A 22,301-nucleotide genomic window follows, 5' to 3' on the forward strand; every position below is an offset into this window, starting at 1 on the left:
TTTAAGGACACACCTAGCAAAACTTATGATGCATTAGTCTAGGTTTTTGGGTTACTTTGTCTGTTTTGAGTCTTTGGGTTGGATTCACGCAATCGTCTTGTACATATTGCTTTTTTGAATGAATCAAAGTATTTTTTGATTAAAAAAGAAATCGAAAAAAAAGTTTAACTAACAGACACATAAAATTAATTTTCTTCAATATTTTTAACATCTTTTAGGTGTCATTTTTTTTTAACTTTTTAAAATTTAATAGCTATAAAAAAAATCAATTGTTTTCTTCTTAAATGATCAAATAAATCAATTTTATTCGATGGTCAAATCAGTTTTTAAAATATTTGTTCATTTTTTAATAAAAAAATTAGTAAACATTACTTTTTGGGTATAAATCAGATATTCTCAAACGCAACTGTAAACTAATCCTCCGAGTTTTGTATGATCATAATAGACGACAAATTTCCTCTAAGAGATTTAATATTGCTGGAGTGCGGGCTCCTAACTAAATTCGAACTCAGAACCGAGTAAACATTACTTTTACTTTTGCATATTTTTATCTTTCCCAAAATAACTAAGTCCACCTAACTAACAGCAACATTAATACCAGCCAGAATCAACATACATAAAAACAAAAGACACGTTTCATGTCAACAATCAAAAGGGTAATTTTCAAACATTACAACTAAAAAAATCAAGTAATGTCAACAATCCCTTTGAATTTTAACACCATCAAACCAAATTCATGTTCTTGTACTGTTTCTTTTCATCTCTCTTTATTACTCTTCACTTCAAAAAAATCTTCAGTTTCCATCTTTTCACAACCAAAAAATAACTTCATCTAAGTTCTAAACTCTCCAAAAATCTCACCTTTTTCTTCCATGGACACTCAAAATCTGATCATACATTTCATTCTTGTGATGTTCATTCCCTTTTCATTCTCTTCTTTCATTCCTCTAGACAACTATCTTCTCAACTGTGGATCAAATTCCAATGCAACCCTTTTCAACAGGCTTTTCATAGGTGATGTTTTCACCAACAAAGGTTCAATTTTGATCTCTGCAGACAACTCAATTTCCTTAACCAACCAAAACCCTCCTCCAAATTTGTCTACTTTGTATCAAACTGCGAGAGTTTTCACCAAAATGGGAAGTTACAGGTTCATCTTGAAGCAAAATGGTACCTTGTTTGTTCGTTTTCATTTCTCATCTTTTAAGGCTCAAGGTTTTGATCTAAAAGATGCTAACTTTAGTGTCTTGGTTGGTGGAAAATTGATTTTGAATAGTTTCAATCCTAAGGCTAGTAGTACTAATGATGCAATTGTTAAAGAGTTTATTTTGAAAGTGGAATTGAATTTGCTTGAAATTGTGTTTATACCTGTTGGTGATTCTGGTTTTGGCTTTGTTAATGGTGTTGAAGTGTTTTCTGCTCCTGAAGATTTTGTTCTAGATTATGGAGCTAAATTTGTTGATTCTTTTGGTGTTAGGGAATACAAGAATCTTTCTTACGATGTTTTAGAAACGATTCATAGGATTAATGTTGGAGGTGTGAAACTAACTCCTTTTAATGATACCCTTTGGAGGACATGGATTCCTGATAGTGATTTTCTGGTTTTTAAGGAAGCTGCTAAGGCTGTAGTGAGCACTCACACACCGAATTATCAGAAAGGAGGCGCGACTCGAGAGATCGCGCCCGATAATGTTTATATGACTGCTCAGGAAATGAATAGGGACAACCAGTCCATTTTAGCTTCACAATTCAACATAACATGGAATTTTCAAGTGGCTTCTGTCGGTGTTCGACACTTGGTTCGATTGCATTTTTGCGACATTGTTAGTCCTTCTCTTAATTTGCTATACTTTGATGTGTATATTAATAGTTATTCTGCGTATAAGGATGTTGATCTGTCGTCGCTTACTTTCCATATGCTCGCATCTCCGGTTTATGTGGATTTCGTTGTTGATTCTGATGATTCGGGTGTTATTCAAATAAGTGTTGGTCCTTCTGCTCTTAGTAGTTCAATGAGGACGAATGCGATACTTAATGGCGCGGAGATTATGAAGGTTGTGAATGTTATGGATTCAAGTTCACATGTTGGTTCTAGGAAGAAAAGGTTGTTGGAGGTGCTGGTTGGTTCAATTGTTGGAGGGACTATTGTTTTAATTTTAGTTATAGCTGTTTTTCTAGTTTGTCGCGAACGCAGGAAGAAGAAGCCGAAACTAAGAACAGTTGAAAGTGTTGGATGGACGCCTTTACGCATGTTTGGAGGGAGTTCACTTAGCAGAATGTCGGACGGGACAGCTTATCATTCGCCCGGTTCATATGGACATTTCGGCTTGAAAATTGCCTTTGCTGATATACAATTAGCAACTAACAATTTCGACGAAAGTCTAGTTATAGGATCGGGCGGATTCGGTATGGTTTACAAAGGTGTTCTAAGAGACAATTTGAAGGTTGCTGTCAAAAGAGGCATGCCAGGATCAAGACAAGGTTTACCTGAATTCCAAAGCGAAATAACGATTTTATCCAATATTCGCCATCGACATCTTGTTTCTCTAGTTGGCTTCTGCGAAGAGAATTCGGAAATGATACTTGTCTATGAGTATGTCGAAAGAGGGCCACTCAAAGATCATCTATATGGTTCAGAAGGACTTCTTCAACCTTTGTCGTGGAAAAAGCGTCTCGAGATATGCATCGGTGCAGCTCGAGGTCTACACTATCTCCACACCGGTTTCACACAAGGAATCATCCACCGCGACATTAAATCGACCAACATTTTACTCGACGAAAACTATGTTGCTAAGGTTGCTGATTTCGGTCTGTCAAGATCAGGACCTTGCATCGATGAAACACACGTGAGTACTAATGTGAAAGGTAGTTTCGGTTATCTTGATCCGGAGTATTTTCGAAGGCAACAACTTACGGATAAATCAGATGTTTATTCGTTCGGCGTTGTTCTTTTCGAGGTTCTTTGTGTTAGACCTGCTGTTGATCCACAACTTGACAGGGAACAAGTGAATTTAGCAGAATGGGCTCTTAAATGGCAGAAGAAGGGTATGTTGGAGCATATTATTGATCCTTATCTTGTTGGTAAGATCAAAGAAAGCTCATTGAAGAAATTTTCTGAAACCGCGGAGAAATGTTTGGCCGAATACGGCGTTGATAGGCCATCTATGGGCGATGTGTTATGGAATTTGGAATATGCACTTCAGCTTCAAGAAAGTGATCAAGAAGTGAATGCCACATATGCTAGCAGCATTGGTGATTCACAAGTGAATGCTACATCTTCTATAAGTCCTAGGAATCCTCCTAGCAGCATAAGATTAGAGGGAGATTATGATAACAATTATTCTGATGTAAGTACTACAAAAGTTTTTTCTCAACTAATGACTAGGGAAGCTAGATAAAAATAGAAACTCGTTGAAGTTATGTTTGGATATTTTAAAACTTGCAAAGTGAAATGGAATTGAGTGTGATGAAGCAGAGTTTTCATTTCATTGTTTGAGTATTTTATGACGTAACCGAATGTACTTATGAAATGTATTGATAGGCAAGGACATTGATACTTTCTTCTATAAATGTTTGGGTAAGTTTACTTTTCTTTTTCTTTTTTGTTGTGACATTCAAGAGATATTCTATAACTACCATAGTGTAACTTTATCTAGTGTAACTATTATGTATGGACATAGAAATCAACTTTGAACTTTTTTAAAGAATTTTTTATTATATTGTAAAGATACTTGAAAAAACTATTAAAAAGTAAATTCTCTTAGTGCATGTTTGGATTGGCTTCTACAAGCCCCAAAAGCACTTCTAGTGCATTTCAACTTGAAAATTGGTTTTTTTTTCTTGTTTGGATACTTTTTCAAAATCAATTCTCCTACTCCAAAAGCAATTCTAGTAGAAGCTACAATTCCTAGCTTTTGAGTTTAGTGGAATCAATTCTACATATATTATATATTATTTATTACAACTCTTTTAAATTTTCCTTTTTTACCCTCTTTAATTTTTATCAATTACTTCTTTTCTTTTTTATTTGTACTAGAATTTATTACCATTTTGGTAATTATCCAATTCAAAATCACTTTTGTTAAAACTATCCAAACAACATTAATTGATGACAATCACTTCTATATCACTGTATCTAAACATAAATCAATTATTCTAAACTCAATTTTGTTGAAATCAATTCTACTAAACTCAATTCTTCCAAAATTCAATTCTGTCCACCGTCAATCCAAACAGACAAACTAAAAATAAAAATATCTAATAGCAAAAACTAAAACTGTTTGTAAAATAATTTTGTAACAGTTAAAAGGAATGATTTTTAATAGGATAAAATATAATTTTCATAATTTTATAGAAATAAAAACATATTTAGCGTACCTCTTTATTCATTCATGATCACAAGTTTATTGATATTTCAAAACCATTGTTTTTTTGATTGAGCGAAACCAATTAATAGTTACTAAACACATGGTTCCCTTTCCCGAATCCAATCCATAATGTTTATTACTTTGTCTTGAATGCATTGTTTATGCATTAAGTCTCTTTATTTGGTTGTCCCGCTTATGTTGGTTTTAGGTTGGATGGGTTGACCTGGTCTTCTAACTCGACCAGCTGACTTTATTATCTTGGAAAGACCTTTGTTAGTCTTGGAGAGAGCTCTTGTTAATCTGGGTCAGGCTTTTCCAACTTTTTCCAACAACCTGACCCAGTCCTAATGTGTGTGCTCTCCACCGTGATATCAAGTCCATTTGCACCAAATAGTCCTAAAAATACACAGTCCCCAAATAATGAGTCACGTAGGGGGAAATGATTTTCTTAGATTGATTAAGAGGTCGGACATTTACATAGTCCCCTTATCATGAGCCGCGTGAGGGTCAAATGCTTTGGGAATGGCATTCTTCTACGTCGAGTTTCTTCTAACTTCGTAGATTTGATGAACTATGGTCACAATTGGCCACCGCTAGTTGGTTACCTAAAGTTAATTTTTGAATTTTCTACTTATGGTACATGTAACACCTTTGACCTAGCTATAATGATTACTTGATACTTTGGGAACTGTAGAATAATAATGGGATACTCCCACTCTCTGCTTTCCTAGGAAAGTAGATTTTAATGATGTTGTTTTCTTGTCTGCCACTTCTACCTTTAAGTAGGATCATGATATCACTTCATTTCCCATTTCCTCATTCTATCACTTCAACTTTTACTTTGCTTTGAACCTCCTACATTTCCATCTTATCTTATCCTACAATTTCTTCTCCCGCTCGTAACATCATGTAATAGTTTGTTCCTTTTGTGATTTTCCTTTTTTTTACTTTGTGTCTCTTCTTTTTCCTTGTGATTTTTTATTCCGGAGTGACCCATTTAGAAGGGTTATAACCCCCCCAACAATTTTGAGAGGTGTGTGTTGTGGAAAAAAATGTTTAAGGAGCTCAAAACAAGGTACGAGGGAGGCAGATTAGAAGTTTAGCAAGATGGAGATATTTATAGTTATGATTGTTTATCTAGGGATATTTTAGAGATCATATCGCCTAGTGATAGCGACAGTGACTTAGTGTCTTCTTCCCAAGGTCTGGCTAGGTCTGTCATGACGCTCCCATTTTCCAACCGCGACTCCTTTTCTAGAGAGGTCAATAATATTAAATCCATATGTCTTGAATATGACTGAGTGCTAGCCTATCAGGAAGGTTTGGAATTATCTCACACTAGAAACTAGCCGACTTGAATTGAAAAATATCTGGTTGCGCCGACCTTTAGGGGTGGAGGATGAATATATTTATTTCTATATTGGGTGTTATTTTGACTTTAGGGTTGGCATTCCATTTACCATCTTTCAAGCCAGTAATTTAAGGATCATCAATATTTCTCCTTCCTAACTGCATCTGAACAGTTAGGCCTTTGTTTTAGGATTTGAAAGTCTATATCAGAGCCTTAATATTATGCATATGATAGGTACATTTTTCATATTTTTTGAGATGGAATGCATACAATGGGGTGGATGGGTTTCTGTGAGTTCCATCTATGGCGAGCTCTTTTTTCTCCCTATAGTTCTAAATATAAGTATTGGAAAGATAAATTTGTCCAAGTTTTGGGTATAGTTCACTACCCGGAGTTCATGTATGAGAAGGACGATACATATAGGTTTCCTCTTTAAAAAATTGGAGAGCCCATTTCTATCATTGGCTATGACTCAAATAAAGTTAGTGAGACAGACAAGGAAACACCTTACGTCTTTGAGCAGTTCTATATAATGGGGGTGAAGGATCTATTAAGAATATGTTTCTCGCGATGTCACCCATATTAACATGCTCAGTGGCAGGCGTGTCCCTCTATCTCTTGTGTGGATATATGTGCTTGTTGGTAATGAAAAAACAACATATAGAGTTTTGATAACCATAATGCATGATGTTAGTCTGCTGCAAACACTAAATAAATCATTTTATAAGGACTCAAGACCAAAGTACTTTTACATTTAGACAATATTCAGCAAAATCCTTGAAGTTTCCCTAATGCAAAGTTTGAAAGCTCGACGAGTCATGTCAGTCAGTCAGAGTAGACTGAGTATTGTAAGGATAAAGGTAGTAACTTAAGAGTACTAAGGCAACTCCCTCTCTCTCTCTCTCTCTCTCTCTCTCTCTCTCTCTGTGTGTGTCTCTCTCTGTCTCTCTGTCTCTCTCTCTCTCTCACACACACACCCACGCACATACACACACCCTAAAAAACCTTTTTCATCAAAAGAAAACATTTAAAAAATGCCTTGAAATTATGCCAAATGACTTAGAAGCTGTGAGAATGGCTAGAGGGGAATTTTGTATTATCTAATCGATTATAATCTTGATCTAATCCATTAGATCTTATCAAACTTACACCCAAGTCATTCAGACAATGTCTTAAAGATATGTAACAACTCTATATCAAAACTTTCCTTTTGGGACATCTCAATGGTCATATTTAGAGTATTTAACCGATTAGGCTAATTGATTAGATAATCAATTCGGCCCATGGATCTTTTCCTCTTTGGGTGATCCCAACTACTATATAAAGGGGGATCTCCCTCACTTGAAATCACGCCACTTCTCAATGATTTTCTATTTCTTTTGAATTTATTCTTTTTCTCTTCTAAGTTTTGTATTTCAGTGTTGGTTGCCTACGTGCTATTGAGCGAAGCTCTATTTGTGAGGAGAATATTTTTGTAAGTGGTCATGGTGGTCGTTTATAGTCTTAAGGGTGCAATACCTTTAAGATATTTGGTATTGGTTCTTGAGATCAACCATAAATCTTTGTTATTGGTTTATTAAGCTTTGTCGGAAAATTTTTGCTTTAGTTAAAGAGATCAACCATAAATCTCTGGTTGTTTCGTTAAAATAAGTTGGGGTAAAATCCGTCTTTGGGTTGGAGACAAGCATGTTCAAAATCTCAAGATCGGATTGTATTAAGGTTCCTGGACATAACCTTTAAAAGCTCAAAAGTCTATAGTGAAAAATCTCAAGAAGACATCTTAGGGACAAGACTAGGCCAACGTTCGGCCAATCGTGGATTACTCTCTGGTGGAACCTTTCTATCCTTATCCTCTTTATTTTCAGCAATTTACTTTCTTGTACTATACTTCTGCAATGCTTACTCCATCATAAACATACTAACACGATCTTAATCGAGAAAGGTTAAAATTAATCACGTTTTTAAATACCATAATTCACCCCCTCTTATGCTTGAGGTCACCTGTTCAACAAGTGACATCAGAGCCTAAATCCTATTAAGTACTCCCTCCGTCCCAAATTATAAGAGAAAATCACTTTTTAGATTTATTGAAGAATTAATGTATCTGGTCTTTATATAGACCAAATACATTAATTATTCAATGAATCTAAAAAGTAATTTTCTCTTATAATTTGGGACAGAGGGAGTACTAATCGTCTCAGGAGGAAGGATGACTTCAAGAAATTCACTAAACAAACCTCCATCCTTCAATGGAGAAGGGTATGAGCTATGGAAAGCGAAGATGAAATTTTTTATAGAGAGAATGGATCATGGTATTTGGAATTTCGTGAAAGAATGACCATTTGTTCCTACACACAATGTTGATGGTGTTGTAGTAAACAAACCTGAAAAGGATTGATCCAAAGAGGATAATGAGAATGTGCAACATGGTTTGAAAGCTAAGAATAATATCACCACCTCACTCGGTCTTGATGAATTCTTGCGAGTTTTTCACTGCAAAACTGCAAAAGAAATACGGGACATCCTCCAAATCACCCATAGAGGTACTACTAAGGTGAAGAGGGAAAGGTTGGGCACATTAACCCATGAGTATGAACTCTTTAGGATGAAACCTGGAGAGAACATAAATCAAATACAATCACGATTCACTCATAATGTGAGTCATATGAGAACTCTGAGAAAAACATTCTCAAATGAGAAATTAGTGATACAAATCCTTAGATGCTTAAACTACAATTGGCAACTAAAAGTCAATGTGATTTGTGAATCAAAGGATTTAGAGACTATGGACACACACACTCTGTTTGGTAAATTGCAGGAACATGAAATATAGCTCAAACGATTAGCCATAGATGAAGAAGAAAATAAGAAAACTTAAAATCTAGCACTCAAGATAGGGAAATCCATCTCAGATGATGACATGGCTCTCATAGTAAAGAATTTCAAAAGGTTTATGGAGAAAGAGAAAAAGGAAGCAGAAGAGCAAGATAACATGGAGAAAAATCATCTATTCTAACATGCTATAACTGCAGAAAGAAAGGACATATCAAACCAAATTGCTATCTACTCAAAAGGGAAAATCAGAAACCCAAAAGAAATCAAAAGAAGAAGAAAACATATGTCGCATAGGGAGGTAATGATATGGAGTCCTCATATGTTGAAGAAGAAAAAGTCAACGTATGTCTAATGGCAAAACATCAGGATGATGAGGTAACCTCTAAATTTTCTTATAATAATTTATTTAAACTATAAAGGAATTATCTAAAGAAATAACCAAACTGAAAAAAATAATTTCAACATCAAATAATAGAATTTCCCTTCTTGAAATTAAAAATAAAACCCTAGAAAAGGAATTAAAACGTCTTAGAGAAAAAGAAGAAAATCTAAGGCAAAATCTTTCCACTTCAAAAAGCGACACATGTAATGATTGCAACATCTTAAAAGAGGAAGTTTGCAACCTTCAAAAAAATCTCGTTAAGTTTACCAAGGAAAGAGAGAATTTAGAAGTAATGTTAGGAAATTTAAGAGCTTCCTACAATAAAGCAGGATTAGAGTATGAACCAACTAACAATAACACAAATTTAGAAAATATGTGTAAAATCAAAATAATATCTCATTGCACAAGATTTATGTGCAACTATTGTAAGAAAGAAGGTCACCTAGAAAGATTATGTTTCTTAAAGAAAAATCATGAAAGCAAAGAATGACATTCCCCCTCATATTTTTATAGAAAATATTATGAACATAGAGCCAAAATATCATCTAACTTCGAAAATGGATATGTATCTCAACAAAAGGGAAAAATATCTATGATTTTAACAAACAAGGACCAAAGATGATATGGGTACCTAAAGTTAAGAATTAACTTGTTTTTTGCAGGAATGATTTACAGTCTCAGACACTAAATAGTATTTTGATAGCGGTTGTTCAAAGCATATGGCAGGTGACAAAATCTTATTTTCCACCTTCTTTCCAAAAGAAAGAGGATATGTCTCATATGTAGATAATAATAAAGGAAAGATATTTAGGTTTTGGAACCATTGATAAATTCCCTAATCCTAAGATTGGGGAAGTCCTCTTGGTGAAATTACTAAAGCATAACTTACTAAGTATTAGGCAACTCTGGCAAAGGTAACATTGTAATATTTGATTCTTCTGGTTGTCGAGTTATAAAATCAAAATCAAATGAAACATTATTCACCAGCTCAAAAAGTGAAAACACCTACACAATAAATTTAAACAAAATCCCTTCAAATGATGTTTGTCTCCTTAATAACGAATATGAATCTTGGCTATGGCATAAAGAATAGCCCACATCCATATGGACCACTTAAATAAATTGGTCCAAAAAGATCTTGTAGATGGACCGCCAAACTTGCATTTTGAAAAGAATAAATTATGTGATGCTTGCCAAAAAAGAAAAAAAAAATTATTAATGTTCTTTAAAATAAATTGCTAATTACTAATTATAGTAAGAAATGTTACGAAAATTTGTGCTCTAAGAGCACATTAAGAAACTTAGAGATAATTTTTTTAAAAACAATAATATAAAAATAAAATTTAGGTATTTAATATAATCAATCAGATATAATTAATATTATATTATAATACAAAACTTTTCTATTTAACTATTAAATGTCACAAGTCAAAAGTATTGTTTCTAAAATTAATTATTTTTGACAACTAGTATATTTTTTCTCTTAGATATATTATTTTATAAAAAAAATAATAAATTAATGATTGCATCCTTTGTCACAATCATTTTACGGCCCCTTCCTTAACGAACGGAAAAATATCCATCATTTAATCAAAGTATCAAACAACCTCTCCTTTCCGACACAACCCTAAAAATTCGAAAATGGAGGTCACTTCCGTCATTTCGTTATTGCCAGTAGCTAGTTTGTGTGACCGTTAATAATGCCGTGCATGACTACGTGGGTCCCACATTTTTCTATACTCGTTGATAATCATCAACCAGACACGACCCACAAGTAGCTTCCAGCTGTAAAGTTAATGGCATACCCGTAATTTCATATACATAGTTGATACTATTTTAGTTATAATGAACCTTTGATTTTCCATTTTCAAAATCATGCTTTTAATTTTATTTATAATTTTTAGTATTTTTAGATTCTTATACTTTAATATTATTATTATTTTTTTAATATTTTATTTGGTTATTCTATATATTTATTGAGTTTTTATCATAAATAAATTTTTTTGTCGAGTAATTTAATAGTTAGAATATCAAAGACAAATGTATCGTCGCAAGTTCAAATTTGTGTCTATACATTTAATATTATTGCACAATTATCAATCAAGTCAATTTAATAGAAAAAATATTTTAGTTTATTACATAAATAATATATAGATTATCATTATTTAATAAATTCATAAATAAATTTTTTATGATAGAAAAGTAATATTCAATCTTATTAACACATCAATTCATAACTTGGACCGATCTAACATAGTTTTTAAAGTCGGAATCTAACTTAAGATTTATTTTAGATTTTTTTATTAACCTTTTTAAAATTTTTAAATAGTCAATTTTATTTATTTTTAAATAAATGATATTAATTTTTATATGAGATTAATTGTTATGTAGTGATAGTGTAAACTTTTTTATATCGTAAGTGTATTTCTATTAAGTCTTTTTTATATACTATTATTTACTTTTGATATAATTTATTAGTCCGACCAATAAAATTTTATAGATATTTTTAATATTTTAATTTGATATATTTCATTAAATAAATTTAAGAAAAGTTTAATTCTATCATTTTTATTAATTAGCCAAATCAAATATAATTTAAATTGGTTAAATTATAGATCTCTAATATATTCTCATATATCTGTCAACTTTTTTGTTGACAAAATCTATACGTATCAAGTTAGTTTAATTATTACTTGTCCAAAAATAACATATCGTAGAGTGTCTGGTCAAACTCACCTATATTCTATTTACTCATCTTTAAAAAAATAAAATTGTAACCTTTACAAAATAATAGAGATTAATTATTATGCATTGTAGTGTAAATTTTTTTACACAGTCAGTACATTAACAATTATAATTTATTGACGAAGTAAAACTGTTTTACAACGTCATACCAATTAAATTCAAAATAATATGCAACATTATTATTAATAATTAGTAATATAATATTAATTTGACAAGATTTTTATATAAAATTTGGTCTAATAGATTCTTAACATTTTCCACACACAAGAAAGTGTGTGAATCGACCATTACAATAATTGAAAAAGAAAAACATATAAAAATCTTGAATTTAATTAACTTTTCTTTGCATATTCTTCTCTTTTCTTATCTAAATATATTTTTGCTCAATCACAGGTAAACACCACTCTTTCTCTCTCTTGTTCCCTCCCTATACGAATATAAATTCCAAAGCGAAAGCGAAAAACTTCGAATTCAAGAGAGAAATTGCGGTTTTAGGGTTTTGTTTTTCAGAATCCCGAGGCTAAATCTCTCTTCAATTCATCACAAATTCCATATAAATACATCGAAATAACCAATCACAATACTTGCTTTTGATTGATTCTTGAAAAATCGAATCGCTTTTTGAGATTCCAGATAGGTAATTAGGGTTTATATAGAGAAAAAGTGAAGTGGGTTGAATCAAGTTAGATTTTTTCTTTGTGTGTGTGGTTGTGGTGGCTCTGGTTTGAAAGATGGCGGATGTGACACTGCATATATACGATGTGACGAATAGTGGATCGGAGAAAGCCAACAACACCATTCTTCAGATCAATAAGATCTTTAAGGATGGTATTGGTCTTGGTGGCATTTTTCATAGTGCTGTTCAGGTTTCACTCTCTTTCTCTCTGTAGAAATTAATGGTTCTTTCATCACTCTTTTTCTCTTTGTGGAAATTAATGATTTTTAGGATTTTGATTTGATTGGATCCGGTGGGTTGCTTTGTCTGCTTGTTTATGTGTGTTTGTTAATTAAGAGCTTAAGGTTTAATTCTTTCTCCATTTTTGTAATTTTTTGCAATTCTTGGCATCTTTTTTTTGGTTTGGATAGTCTTAAGTAGGTTAATTGAGAAACCTAAAAGTATTGTGTGTAATTAAGTGCATGCGTGTGTTTGTTTTAGTGTCAACTCAGTCTTCCAATGTTGTGAAACGTGAAACTACTCAAAGCTTGTGAAAAGTTTGTTGATTCCTAAATAAAAGCATGTTAATGGTCAAAACCAGGAGATATGTTACAAGAGTTGGAAATAAAACATGCTAATAGACCTTGTCGGCGATGAAAATCATCCTTTAAGGGATAATCTTGTAAATTAAAGCACGGTTTTAAAATGCGGTTGCGATTGTGGGGTGTTGCGATTGCGTTTTTAAATTGTGGCCGCAAATGCGGTCGTGGCTGTTGCGATTGTGGTTTTAAATTGTGGCCGCGGATGCGGTTGGGGTGTTGGGATTGCGGTTTTAAATTGTGGCCGCGGATGCGGTCGTGGCTGTTGTGATTGCGGTTTTAAATTGTGGCCGCAGATGCGGTTGGGGTGTTGTGATTGCGGTTGTTATGATTGCAGCCCTTGCGGCGTGAATTTTGATTGAGAAGAATTTGAAATACACCGTTAGAAAATGCTTAATGTTTAAAGATTTTTCGGAAGTAAATTGAGTTTTTGGGTTCCAAATGGAAAAGTTGTCGGCAATGAAAATCATCTTTTGAGGGATAATCTTGTAAATTAAAGCATGATTTTAAATTGCGGTTGCGATTGTGGGGTGTTGCGATTGCGGTTTTAAATTGCGGTCACGGATGCAGTCGTGGGTGTTGCGATTGCGGGTGCTGTGATTGAGGCCCTTGCGGCATGAATTTTGATTGAGAAGAGTTTAAATACACTGTTAGAAAATGCTAAATGTTAAAGATTTTTCGGAAGTAAATTAAGTTTTTGGGTTCTAATTGTGGAGACTACTACATCAGCAATATTGCGGCTGCAATTGCGGTTGCGGCCTGCAATTTAAAACCATGTATTAAATAATTCTTCTCATACTTTTTGTTATCTTTTATTATGAGGAAAATGATAAACAATCATTAAAGCATTCTTCTCATGCTTTAACAGGTTTATGGAGAGGATGAATGGTCATTTGGATACTGTGAGCAAGGTACTGGGGTTTTTAGCTGCCCTTCTGGACAGAACCCAATGTACACATATCGTGAATCCATTGTTCTAGGGAAAACAAACCTTTCCATTTTCAAGGTAAATCAAATATTGAGAGAGCTCAGTAGAGAGTGGCCTGGAAGTGCATATGATCTGTTGGCCAAAAACTGCAACCACTTCTGTGATGAATTCTGTGAAAGGCTTGATGTACCAAAACTTCCAGGTAAATATTGAGCTAATGTTGCTTTCCTGGTGTGCATTATCATTTTTTTTAACGCTAAGAGACAACCCTGTAATATTTGGGGTCCCCTAATATGCACTCTCTAGAAAAGGGTTGAACTCTGAACTCTCTTGTTTTCAGCTTTTACAGAAGGTTGCCCCAATAATTTGAAAAGAGTGTTGGCATCGGACATTCTGTTTTTTGTTACTAAGAAATTCGGAAAAGGGTCCGGTGAATCGAGTTACCCATTCACAGGCTTTGTACTGTGTAAAGTTCCATAACTGAGTGTCCCTTTCAGATAATAAAAGATTTCCTTTTTGCTATAAAAGATTTCCCTATGATGATAATTTTAGTAATCTGAAGGGGGGAGCGTGTGTTCACCGTTTAAAATCAAAATCAGGACTCCCTTTTGTAGTGAACAAAAAGGTTGAGAAACCCATTTGATTTTTGTGCCATGCTCCCTCCCCGGTTGATACTTGGCATTCTGAGGGACCTTTCTCCAAGTTCGTATTCTCAATTTCCCCATTTCCCCTCTACTAAATCTTTTGCTCGATTATCCGAGGGCTATGTTATAATATGCTAAATAAATTAAAAGAAATATTTGATAACTTCAGATTTTAATGCACTGAATGCTTAACTATTCCATTGTAAATTGGATGTTGTGCTGCCACCCTCTACCTCCACTGTTGACAATTGCGACATGGTGTATGATTCTTGCATGGAGAGAATGTTTCACTGAGCTCCACAAACATTTGCTTTGTGGTTTGGAACCCTCCGAGTTTGCTGTCAATTTCTCAACCTATTACTTAGACAATTTATTCAGCTTAATTTGACAGCTCAACAGCTATGTAAACACTTCCACTTGACCCTTTTTGTCCTGTTTCTTCCCCATTTGGCTCTCTTGCTTGTTTTGATTACCGTCAATTTGAAATCACTAGCAGTGATTTGGATTTTGATAGTCTTCCCACAATTGAAAAAAAATGTGTGCCTTGTTTTCCTACTTACCTGAGTAAACTTTTAATTTTTCTTAACCTGTTGTAGCAGGTAAAATAAAGAGGTCCCTGCTTGGGCCAAGTGCATATTAGGGGGACCCATAGTATTTATGGCTACATCATGTAAATTCCTTGGTATTACTGGATTTTACCTGTAAAGTTACTCTGTTTCATGTATTGTTTCTCACATTATAATCGACATACCCTTAAGCTGGGTTGTATATGTTAGAAATGTACTTGGCTATTATATTGCTTTAATATGCATTTTTTCTTAAGATCACTAGTGCTGTTGGCTTGAATTACAAATCTTGCTGTAGTGTGAATATAGAGTGAAGTTGGTAAATGATCAAGCGGAGTTAATTAGTGTTATAGGACAGAGTGAGAAATGCCAGAACATGGAGAGTGAAATTAGGTGGTAAGTGCGTTGGGTTTTAGAGTAGATCTTCTAATGTGCCAATACCTATTTCAAATTTATATGTCATGTGACTGATGTTTAAGCAGCATTGCGTTATATGAATTATTGCTTCTGGATTTTACTTTTTTGCTTCCATCATGTATTCTTAAAGCTTTCATTTCATGACAGGTTGGGTTAATAGGTTTGCTAATGCTGGTGATACTGCCATGGAAGTTGCAGAGAATACGGCATTACGGGTGAGTTATGAATTTCAAAATGCTCTTATGATGCTGTGTTTAATTATTTCCTTGAATTGTCTTATTGGAATCCGGGTTGTGCTTTTTGTTTTGAATACTTTAAATTACACAGCTGTTAGTTATGTGCTGTAAAGCTCTAGATACTCCCAAAATTGCTGCTGAAGTATTGGTGTTATATTCATACGGATCTGATGCCGATATGCATATGATAGCCCTCAATGAGTGCTCAAGGAATGCCCTTTTAATTTTATGATGGTATTTCAAAATAAAATTATTGACTAATATGTGTGTGAGGATACAACATCCATATTTTGATATACAACTCCCAACTCTTAAAAGTTTTAGTTCAACCTTATCATTCTTTAAGCAGAAAAGTGTGGTACATATTCTTCTATTCATTTTTTGAGGATATAGAAAATACGAGATATAGTTGTGGGATGCTGGTGGCGATGTACCTGACCCATCAGTGTTGTTGATGGCCGAACTACAATGACCACTGATTTAATTGCTCAGGGTTGTCTCTTGGTGAATTATACTTGGAAGCTATGCTTTTTTGGATGATGAGATAATTTGATGGAGTCATGACTCATGACTTATTTCAAATATGACTAATGGTATCTTTTATGCCACTTTCAAATTAGAGGAAGTAGATATATTTACGGATAAGTGAAAGATATGTGGATACTTTTTAGTTGTGTTCATAATAACCAGCATATATAGTTATTATGTATTAATAAAAATTTCAATTTCTCTTTACAAATATTATACATTTATGTTAAATATTTATAGCTCTTAAAAATTTATGTCGATGTATCTTTGTCATATACCATATCTCGGGTTTTAAAGAATTTTCAATATGCTTGTATCACATGTACCCGTGCTGTATCAAGAGAATGGGTTTCATAGGTTATTAGTATTGGCACTGTGACAAATTTTGAGAAAACCTATGCACTAATGATACTACATGGCTGTTGCAGTTCCGGCAAGCGAAAACAGAGATTGTATCAGCGAGCAAAGTAGCATACAGGTTCCTCCTAGGCGTTACAAATAACGTTACTAACAATGTTACAAACAACATTAAAACAGGTCCTGATTCCCCCAACAGTTCCAACAGCGGAGTGTCTTCCCCAAGATTTCAAGCTTCTTGGTTGAAAAATATAATTACCAATGGTGCAAAACCATCCACTAGTTCAGAAGCTGAGAATCACAATGGAGTTGCTCCATTACACCCAACGAGAGAGGATGACAAGGCTCTGCTACGTAATTCATCTTCTCGTAGTTCATCGTCTCGTATTGATAGTTGATGAAAAGGAATCTGTGTCAAAAATGCTTAGTTACTCTCTGATGTGTATTGTGTACTATTTTGATAAGTCACAAAAAGGAAACAGAATTTTTCATGGTATTCATTGTGTATCAAATGTATAATTTTCATTTGTTGTATAACTTCAAAACCTTATTATTGGTGCCTGGTGAAACTATTGTTCAATGAAAGGTTATTGTTTAGATGTCTTTCCTTTTTGAATATGTGAATTGACAATTGAACAGCCAACATCAAATGTAGCATTACTGCCATTGATCCACCACTCCAACATTATTCAAGTGCGTAAATCACAGACTAAACTAAGACTTTAAGCATGACAATTGACTATCCACAAGTCTCTGGACCCGTAACCACCAAACTAAAACTTCCTCTCAAGAAATATACACATCAACATAAGAGAATATACAAGTAAAATAGATGCTGATACTCAATGGAAGAATGGTAGAAACATGAATAGTAAGAAATGATAACGAACTTGCCAAAAATAATTAAAACAACATTTGGTGAGGCTGAAGAATTGGAAGGGACATAAAAACTATTCGAACAAAGCATCATCCTCATATGCTCCTAAAAGACCGACACCTGGCCATCAGAAGAAATAATAGCTTCTCATATTAGCTCTATGCCATCCCCATAGAAAAGGTCTGTATGAAGAGATCTTAATGGTGCCATTGCAAAAAAGAAACATGGTAAGGAAATGGACCAATCTCGACAATTTGTCTTCTCTATTCACCTGGAGATTAGAAGATGATCCTAAGTTGAGAACGTAGGTGTAGAAGTTGTTGACCATGTAGCTTTAAACACAAGAGATTGTTGGTTGAAAAACATTGTCCAATTATAAAAAATTGATTTATAGAAAATCTTTAAGTTATTTTTGTTAGTTAAATTGAGATTAAATAACGAAATATAAGAAAGAAAGAAGAAGAGATGAAAAGAAATAGATAAGGCAGAAAGAAGATAAACAGATTAAAAATAAAGAGACAACAAAGAAAGATCATGCACCAGAGATTTATACATGCAACGTTTTTTCCGCAGTCTCTTTATTTTATTAAGGGTCATTGAAGTCTTCTTATAATGCAAAACCTCAACATTTACCGGGGATCCTCTCATGTTCACTAACGTTTCTTCGAACCTGATGATTGAGATCTTGGGTCAAAAATCGCTAAAAATCTCACAAAAATTCTTACACGCACCTACAGAGATCTGAAAAAGAATTTGTCCGCATGTTCTCTACACAGAGTCCATGCATAGACCTCAGGAAATAATCCACCTCCTCACAAAAACAGATTGGAGAACAGAAGCATCCCCCACTATGATACTATTTATAAACGAACATTTTACGAGCAAAAGAAAAACAAGTAAAAGATGATAAGAGGTTATTTGGAAAAACTTCGCTCGAGGAACAACTGAGCCGAAAGATGAGGGAGAAGGAGCGAAAATTTGAAACGTTTGGAGTCTCTAAACTGAAGTTTAAGAGATTAATAAAGATGTGGAGCTAATACACATTTTCCATTAAAAAAACTTCATTACTAAACACGTGTTGATAAGACAAACCCATCAATGGTCTTGAAAACACATTGACGCACACCCACTCAACTTCGACTATTGAATAAATAGGGTTACTGGTTTGCCAGGACGACCCAAAACCAACTTTTGATAGACCAAACTATTCATTTCTACGGAATTCTAGATTGGGGGGCTTGTACATATTTGAGATATTTGGGCCGGTCAGGCAAGTCGGCGCTTGAAGGATGAGATGGAAGCAAAACAACAGTGAAGTCTAAAACTGAATGAACCATTAAGCCCGGCCCGACAAGGACACAGGAGTGGACCCTCAACTCGGATATGGGTTCTCCACCTGGTTACAATCGGGCTTTGCAGGTCGGCATGTAAGCGTTACAAGCAGACCCTTAACATTCCATCCAGGCCGGACGTAACCGCCGTTTGCACACATGGAGACCCCGTCGTTATGGAAGTTACAATTTTTTAAACTAAACGACAGGAGTTATGGCAGTTCAATCATTATGGGGGAATCTTAAGTTCCTCTATTAATGAGGGTGATTATGGCTCCAACAATTATAAATAGGGCTCCCAACCGAGGGATAAGCAAGACGCATATTTTCTTGAGCTCGCATTAACTGTGTTACTCAAATCCCTAAAGCTAACACCACAAACTTCAGTGTGACCTCGCCGGAATCTTCTTCCAGAAGGTAATTAAAAGTGTTCTACAGAAACAAGTTTCAAATCTTCACTTCCTCATATTGACGACATGGAGGGAATTTGTTCTAGATTTGTCCTAACATAATCGATCATATGAAAACCCACATATAATCCTCATCCTCAACGTTCGATGCAAAGTAGAGGTAGAAACAATAAATCCAACATTAGATGATGATAAAGGGGGCCATACATTTTCATAATCTCTGTCATAATTTCAACCTTCTTAAATTGCATATATAAATGCTCTAAAATTAGAATAAAAGGCAGACAACTATTATTCTAATATCTCAAACTTCTTATTTACTTATTGAATGAATCATAAAAATGTTTTCGAATACCACTGACTGTTGATAACTGTTTCAAGGTGTTCACCAATCTATTCACCATTTTCATAAGTCATTCACCTCGATCAAACTCATTAAAACAACTTAGCATATGTTTGTTTTTGCGATGACATGATAAAAATCATACGTCTATCTTAAGCTTTAAATTTAAAGCTCTAAAAATTCACGCAAAATTAAACTCAATAAACAGAAAAATTAGTGAGTATAACAAGATACCCTTTCTATTTTAAAATAATGATAGTAACATATAATAAGTCCAATCATTATTAATAACTTATAAGTAAATAAAACCAATTTTATATTGATTAAAAAATTAATCAACTACAATTATTTTTCAAGAATTTTTATAAAATACAAAATAAATTTATTAAAATATTATTATTTCATGTTCTACTCCTATGTGCTCACAATAGTTTCATCCCTCTCTCAAAAACCCTCCCACCTCCCAATGCTATCACTCCACCACCACCTCCTCCCTGGAACCACCACCACCAATGCCAACTTCCAATTCCCTCCAACCACCCATCTCCGCTACTCATCCCCATTCCCCAAAACCCTAACCCTAATCCCCTCTAAACCCTCCCTCCCTCCATTAACCCCCAAAGCCCTCCTTCAATGGAACCGCAAACCACAGCTCTCCGGCGAAACACCGCGTGTGGTCGTCGTAACATCCGGCAAAGGAGGCGTCGGTAAAACCACAACCACCGCAAACATCGGCCTTTCATTAGCCCGGCTGGGTTTCTCCGTCGTGGCAATCGACGCTGACGTCGGACTTCGTAACCTAGACCTTCTTTTAGGTCTGGAAAATCGAGTCAATTACACCGTTGTCGAAGTTCTCAACGGTGAATGTCGACTCGATCAGGCTTTGGTTAGAGATAAACGTTGGTCCAATTTTGAACTTCTTTGTATTTCCAAACCGAGATCTAAACTCCCAATTGGGTTTGGTGGAAAAGCCCTAACATGGTTAGTTGAAGCTTTAAAAGCCCGGGGAGACGGCACCAACGGAAACGGTTCCGCTGGTTCTCGTAGCCCGGACTTTATCCTCATTGATTGTCCGGCGGGAATCGATGCGGGGTTTATAACCGCTATCACGCCTGCGAACGAGGCGGTTTTAATAACTACACCTGATATAACTGCTCTTAGGGATGCTGATAGAGTAACCGGGTTATTGGAATGTGATGGGATTAGGGATATTAAGATGATAGTGAATAGGGTTAGGACTGATATGATTAAAGGCGAAGATATGATGTCGGTTTTGGATGTTCAAGAAATGTTGGGGTTGCCTTTACTTGGTGCTATACCGGAGGATAGTGAGGTTATAAGGAGTACTAATAGAGGGTATCCTCTTGTTTTGAATAAGCCTCCTACTTTGGCTGGGTTGGCTTTTGAACAAGCGGCTTGGAGACTTGTTGAGCAGGATAGTATGCAAGCTGTTATGGTTGAGGAAGAACCTAAAAGAGGGTTTTTCTCATTTTTTGGTGGTTAATGATCAATTGGGTCATTTTTTGTTTTTTGTTTTTCATTAGGCGCAAGTTTGTAATGAATGGTTTTATGGTGTCTGAAGAATGTTTTTTGAGGTGAAGTATGTTTTGATCTGTGTATAGTTCAAATTAGTATATCTTGTTTTCCTTATTTATTTTGTTCATTCATGTCACGATTCATTCGTTGTCTTTAGTATTTTTACTTTGGTAATGTAAGAATTAGTTGTATCTGTAAACACCTCAGGTGCTGATTTGTTGGTAATAGGTAGATGGTTTACTCTGGTATTTTATATTGTAGTTGCAATTGTGTTGTAATTTGCAACCATGGCTTGATGTGGAAGCGAGATTCGTGGTTGCATAAAGTGATGCTGTCCATGGTTATCAGCATCTCATGATTCAAAGCAAATTTTGAAACCAATAAGGTAAATAATTGATTTGGGACAAATATTTCAACATGAATATTGATTTTGAAATGCCATATTTTTTATTTTATTGTCATGTACCTTACATTCTTAATAAGATTTGATCCACAATAGAGAAACATGATGCATTTTGCAATTTGAAATCCAAGTTAAATCAAAGTTATTTTAGTGTGTGGTAACGGGCACTCAAATGCTTGGTCAATAAGAAATTACACATTGGAGCTGTAGGTTTGATGTCATTTGAGTATATTCACTACTAAAAATTTGTGAACCGAGCTTGGTTTATGAATAATATCCGCAGTTAGTAATATAATGTTGTAGATGGTTCAACCTAAGATTTTAAATTTGGTCTGCAATTTAGCTGTAAGATGCAGTCCACAATCATAATTTGAAGTCATAGTTTAATCAGCAACAGAGTTTTGGTTTCTCCTAATTTGTGAACCCTGCCTTATTTTTCTAGAAGGGCTGACATGTTGATTATACTTTCTCGGGTTTCTGTTAGTTTGTAATGGTTTTGTAGTGTTTAAGGTTGTTCAAATGTACTAGTGTTTTTTGAAGTGTGGTTTAATCTTTGTCTGTCTATATGGAAGCCGTGTACAACTGGAGTTTGTAGGCGCGTGGTTCTTCTTCATATTGTTCATTCAAAGATTTCTTTTCTTTAATTGATTTGGGACATTTATTGTGTTGGTGTTAGGATGAGTGGTAAGAAAGATCTCGAGATTAATGATTTGGATAGAAGCACGCTCCTTGATAGAATATTATGGCGAAAATTGATCCATGTAGCCGATTCTACTTAGTGGGATAAAGCT

The 22,301-nt window shown here is 34.4% G+C and overlaps 3 protein-coding genes across 3 annotated transcripts; all 3 read left to right on the plus strand.

Annotated features, from left to right (window-relative positions):
* The first annotated feature begins 734 nt into the window (after positions 1 to 734).
* LOC131653093 (probable receptor-like protein kinase At5g24010) lies at positions 735 to 3,636 on the plus strand. Its single transcript, XM_058923142.1, has one exon. It carries the CDS (start codon positions 873 to 875, stop codon positions 3,396 to 3,398), a length of 2,526 nt encoding a protein of 841 aa, XP_058779125.1. The 5' UTR covers positions 735 to 872; the 3' UTR covers positions 3,399 to 3,636.
* An 8,414-nt stretch (positions 3,637 to 12,050) lies between these two features.
* LOC131653096 (uncharacterized) lies at positions 12,051 to 17,213 on the plus strand. Its single transcript, XM_058923144.1, has 4 exons — positions 12,051 to 12,546; positions 13,803 to 14,064; positions 15,637 to 15,704; positions 16,682 to 17,213. Exons 1-4 carry the CDS (start codon positions 12,412 to 12,414, stop codon positions 17,006 to 17,008), a joined length of 792 nt encoding a protein of 263 aa, XP_058779127.1. The 5' UTR covers positions 12,051 to 12,411; the 3' UTR covers positions 17,009 to 17,213.
* Positions 17,214 to 19,976: 2,763 nt separating this feature from the next.
* Positions 19,977 to 21,225, plus strand: LOC131653094 (septum site-determining protein minD homolog, chloroplastic-like). Its single transcript, XM_058923143.1, has one exon. It carries the CDS (start codon positions 20,038 to 20,040, stop codon positions 21,073 to 21,075), a length of 1,038 nt encoding a protein of 345 aa, XP_058779126.1. The 5' UTR covers positions 19,977 to 20,037; the 3' UTR covers positions 21,076 to 21,225.
* The last annotated feature ends 1,076 nt before the right edge of the window (positions 21,226 to 22,301 follow it).

The sequence above is a fragment of the Vicia villosa genome, linkage group LG2, assembly GCF_029867415.1.
Source record: "Vicia villosa cultivar HV-30 ecotype Madison, WI linkage group LG2, Vvil1.0, whole genome shotgun sequence".
Taxonomy (NCBI): domain Eukaryota; kingdom Viridiplantae; phylum Streptophyta; class Magnoliopsida; order Fabales; family Fabaceae; genus Vicia; species Vicia villosa.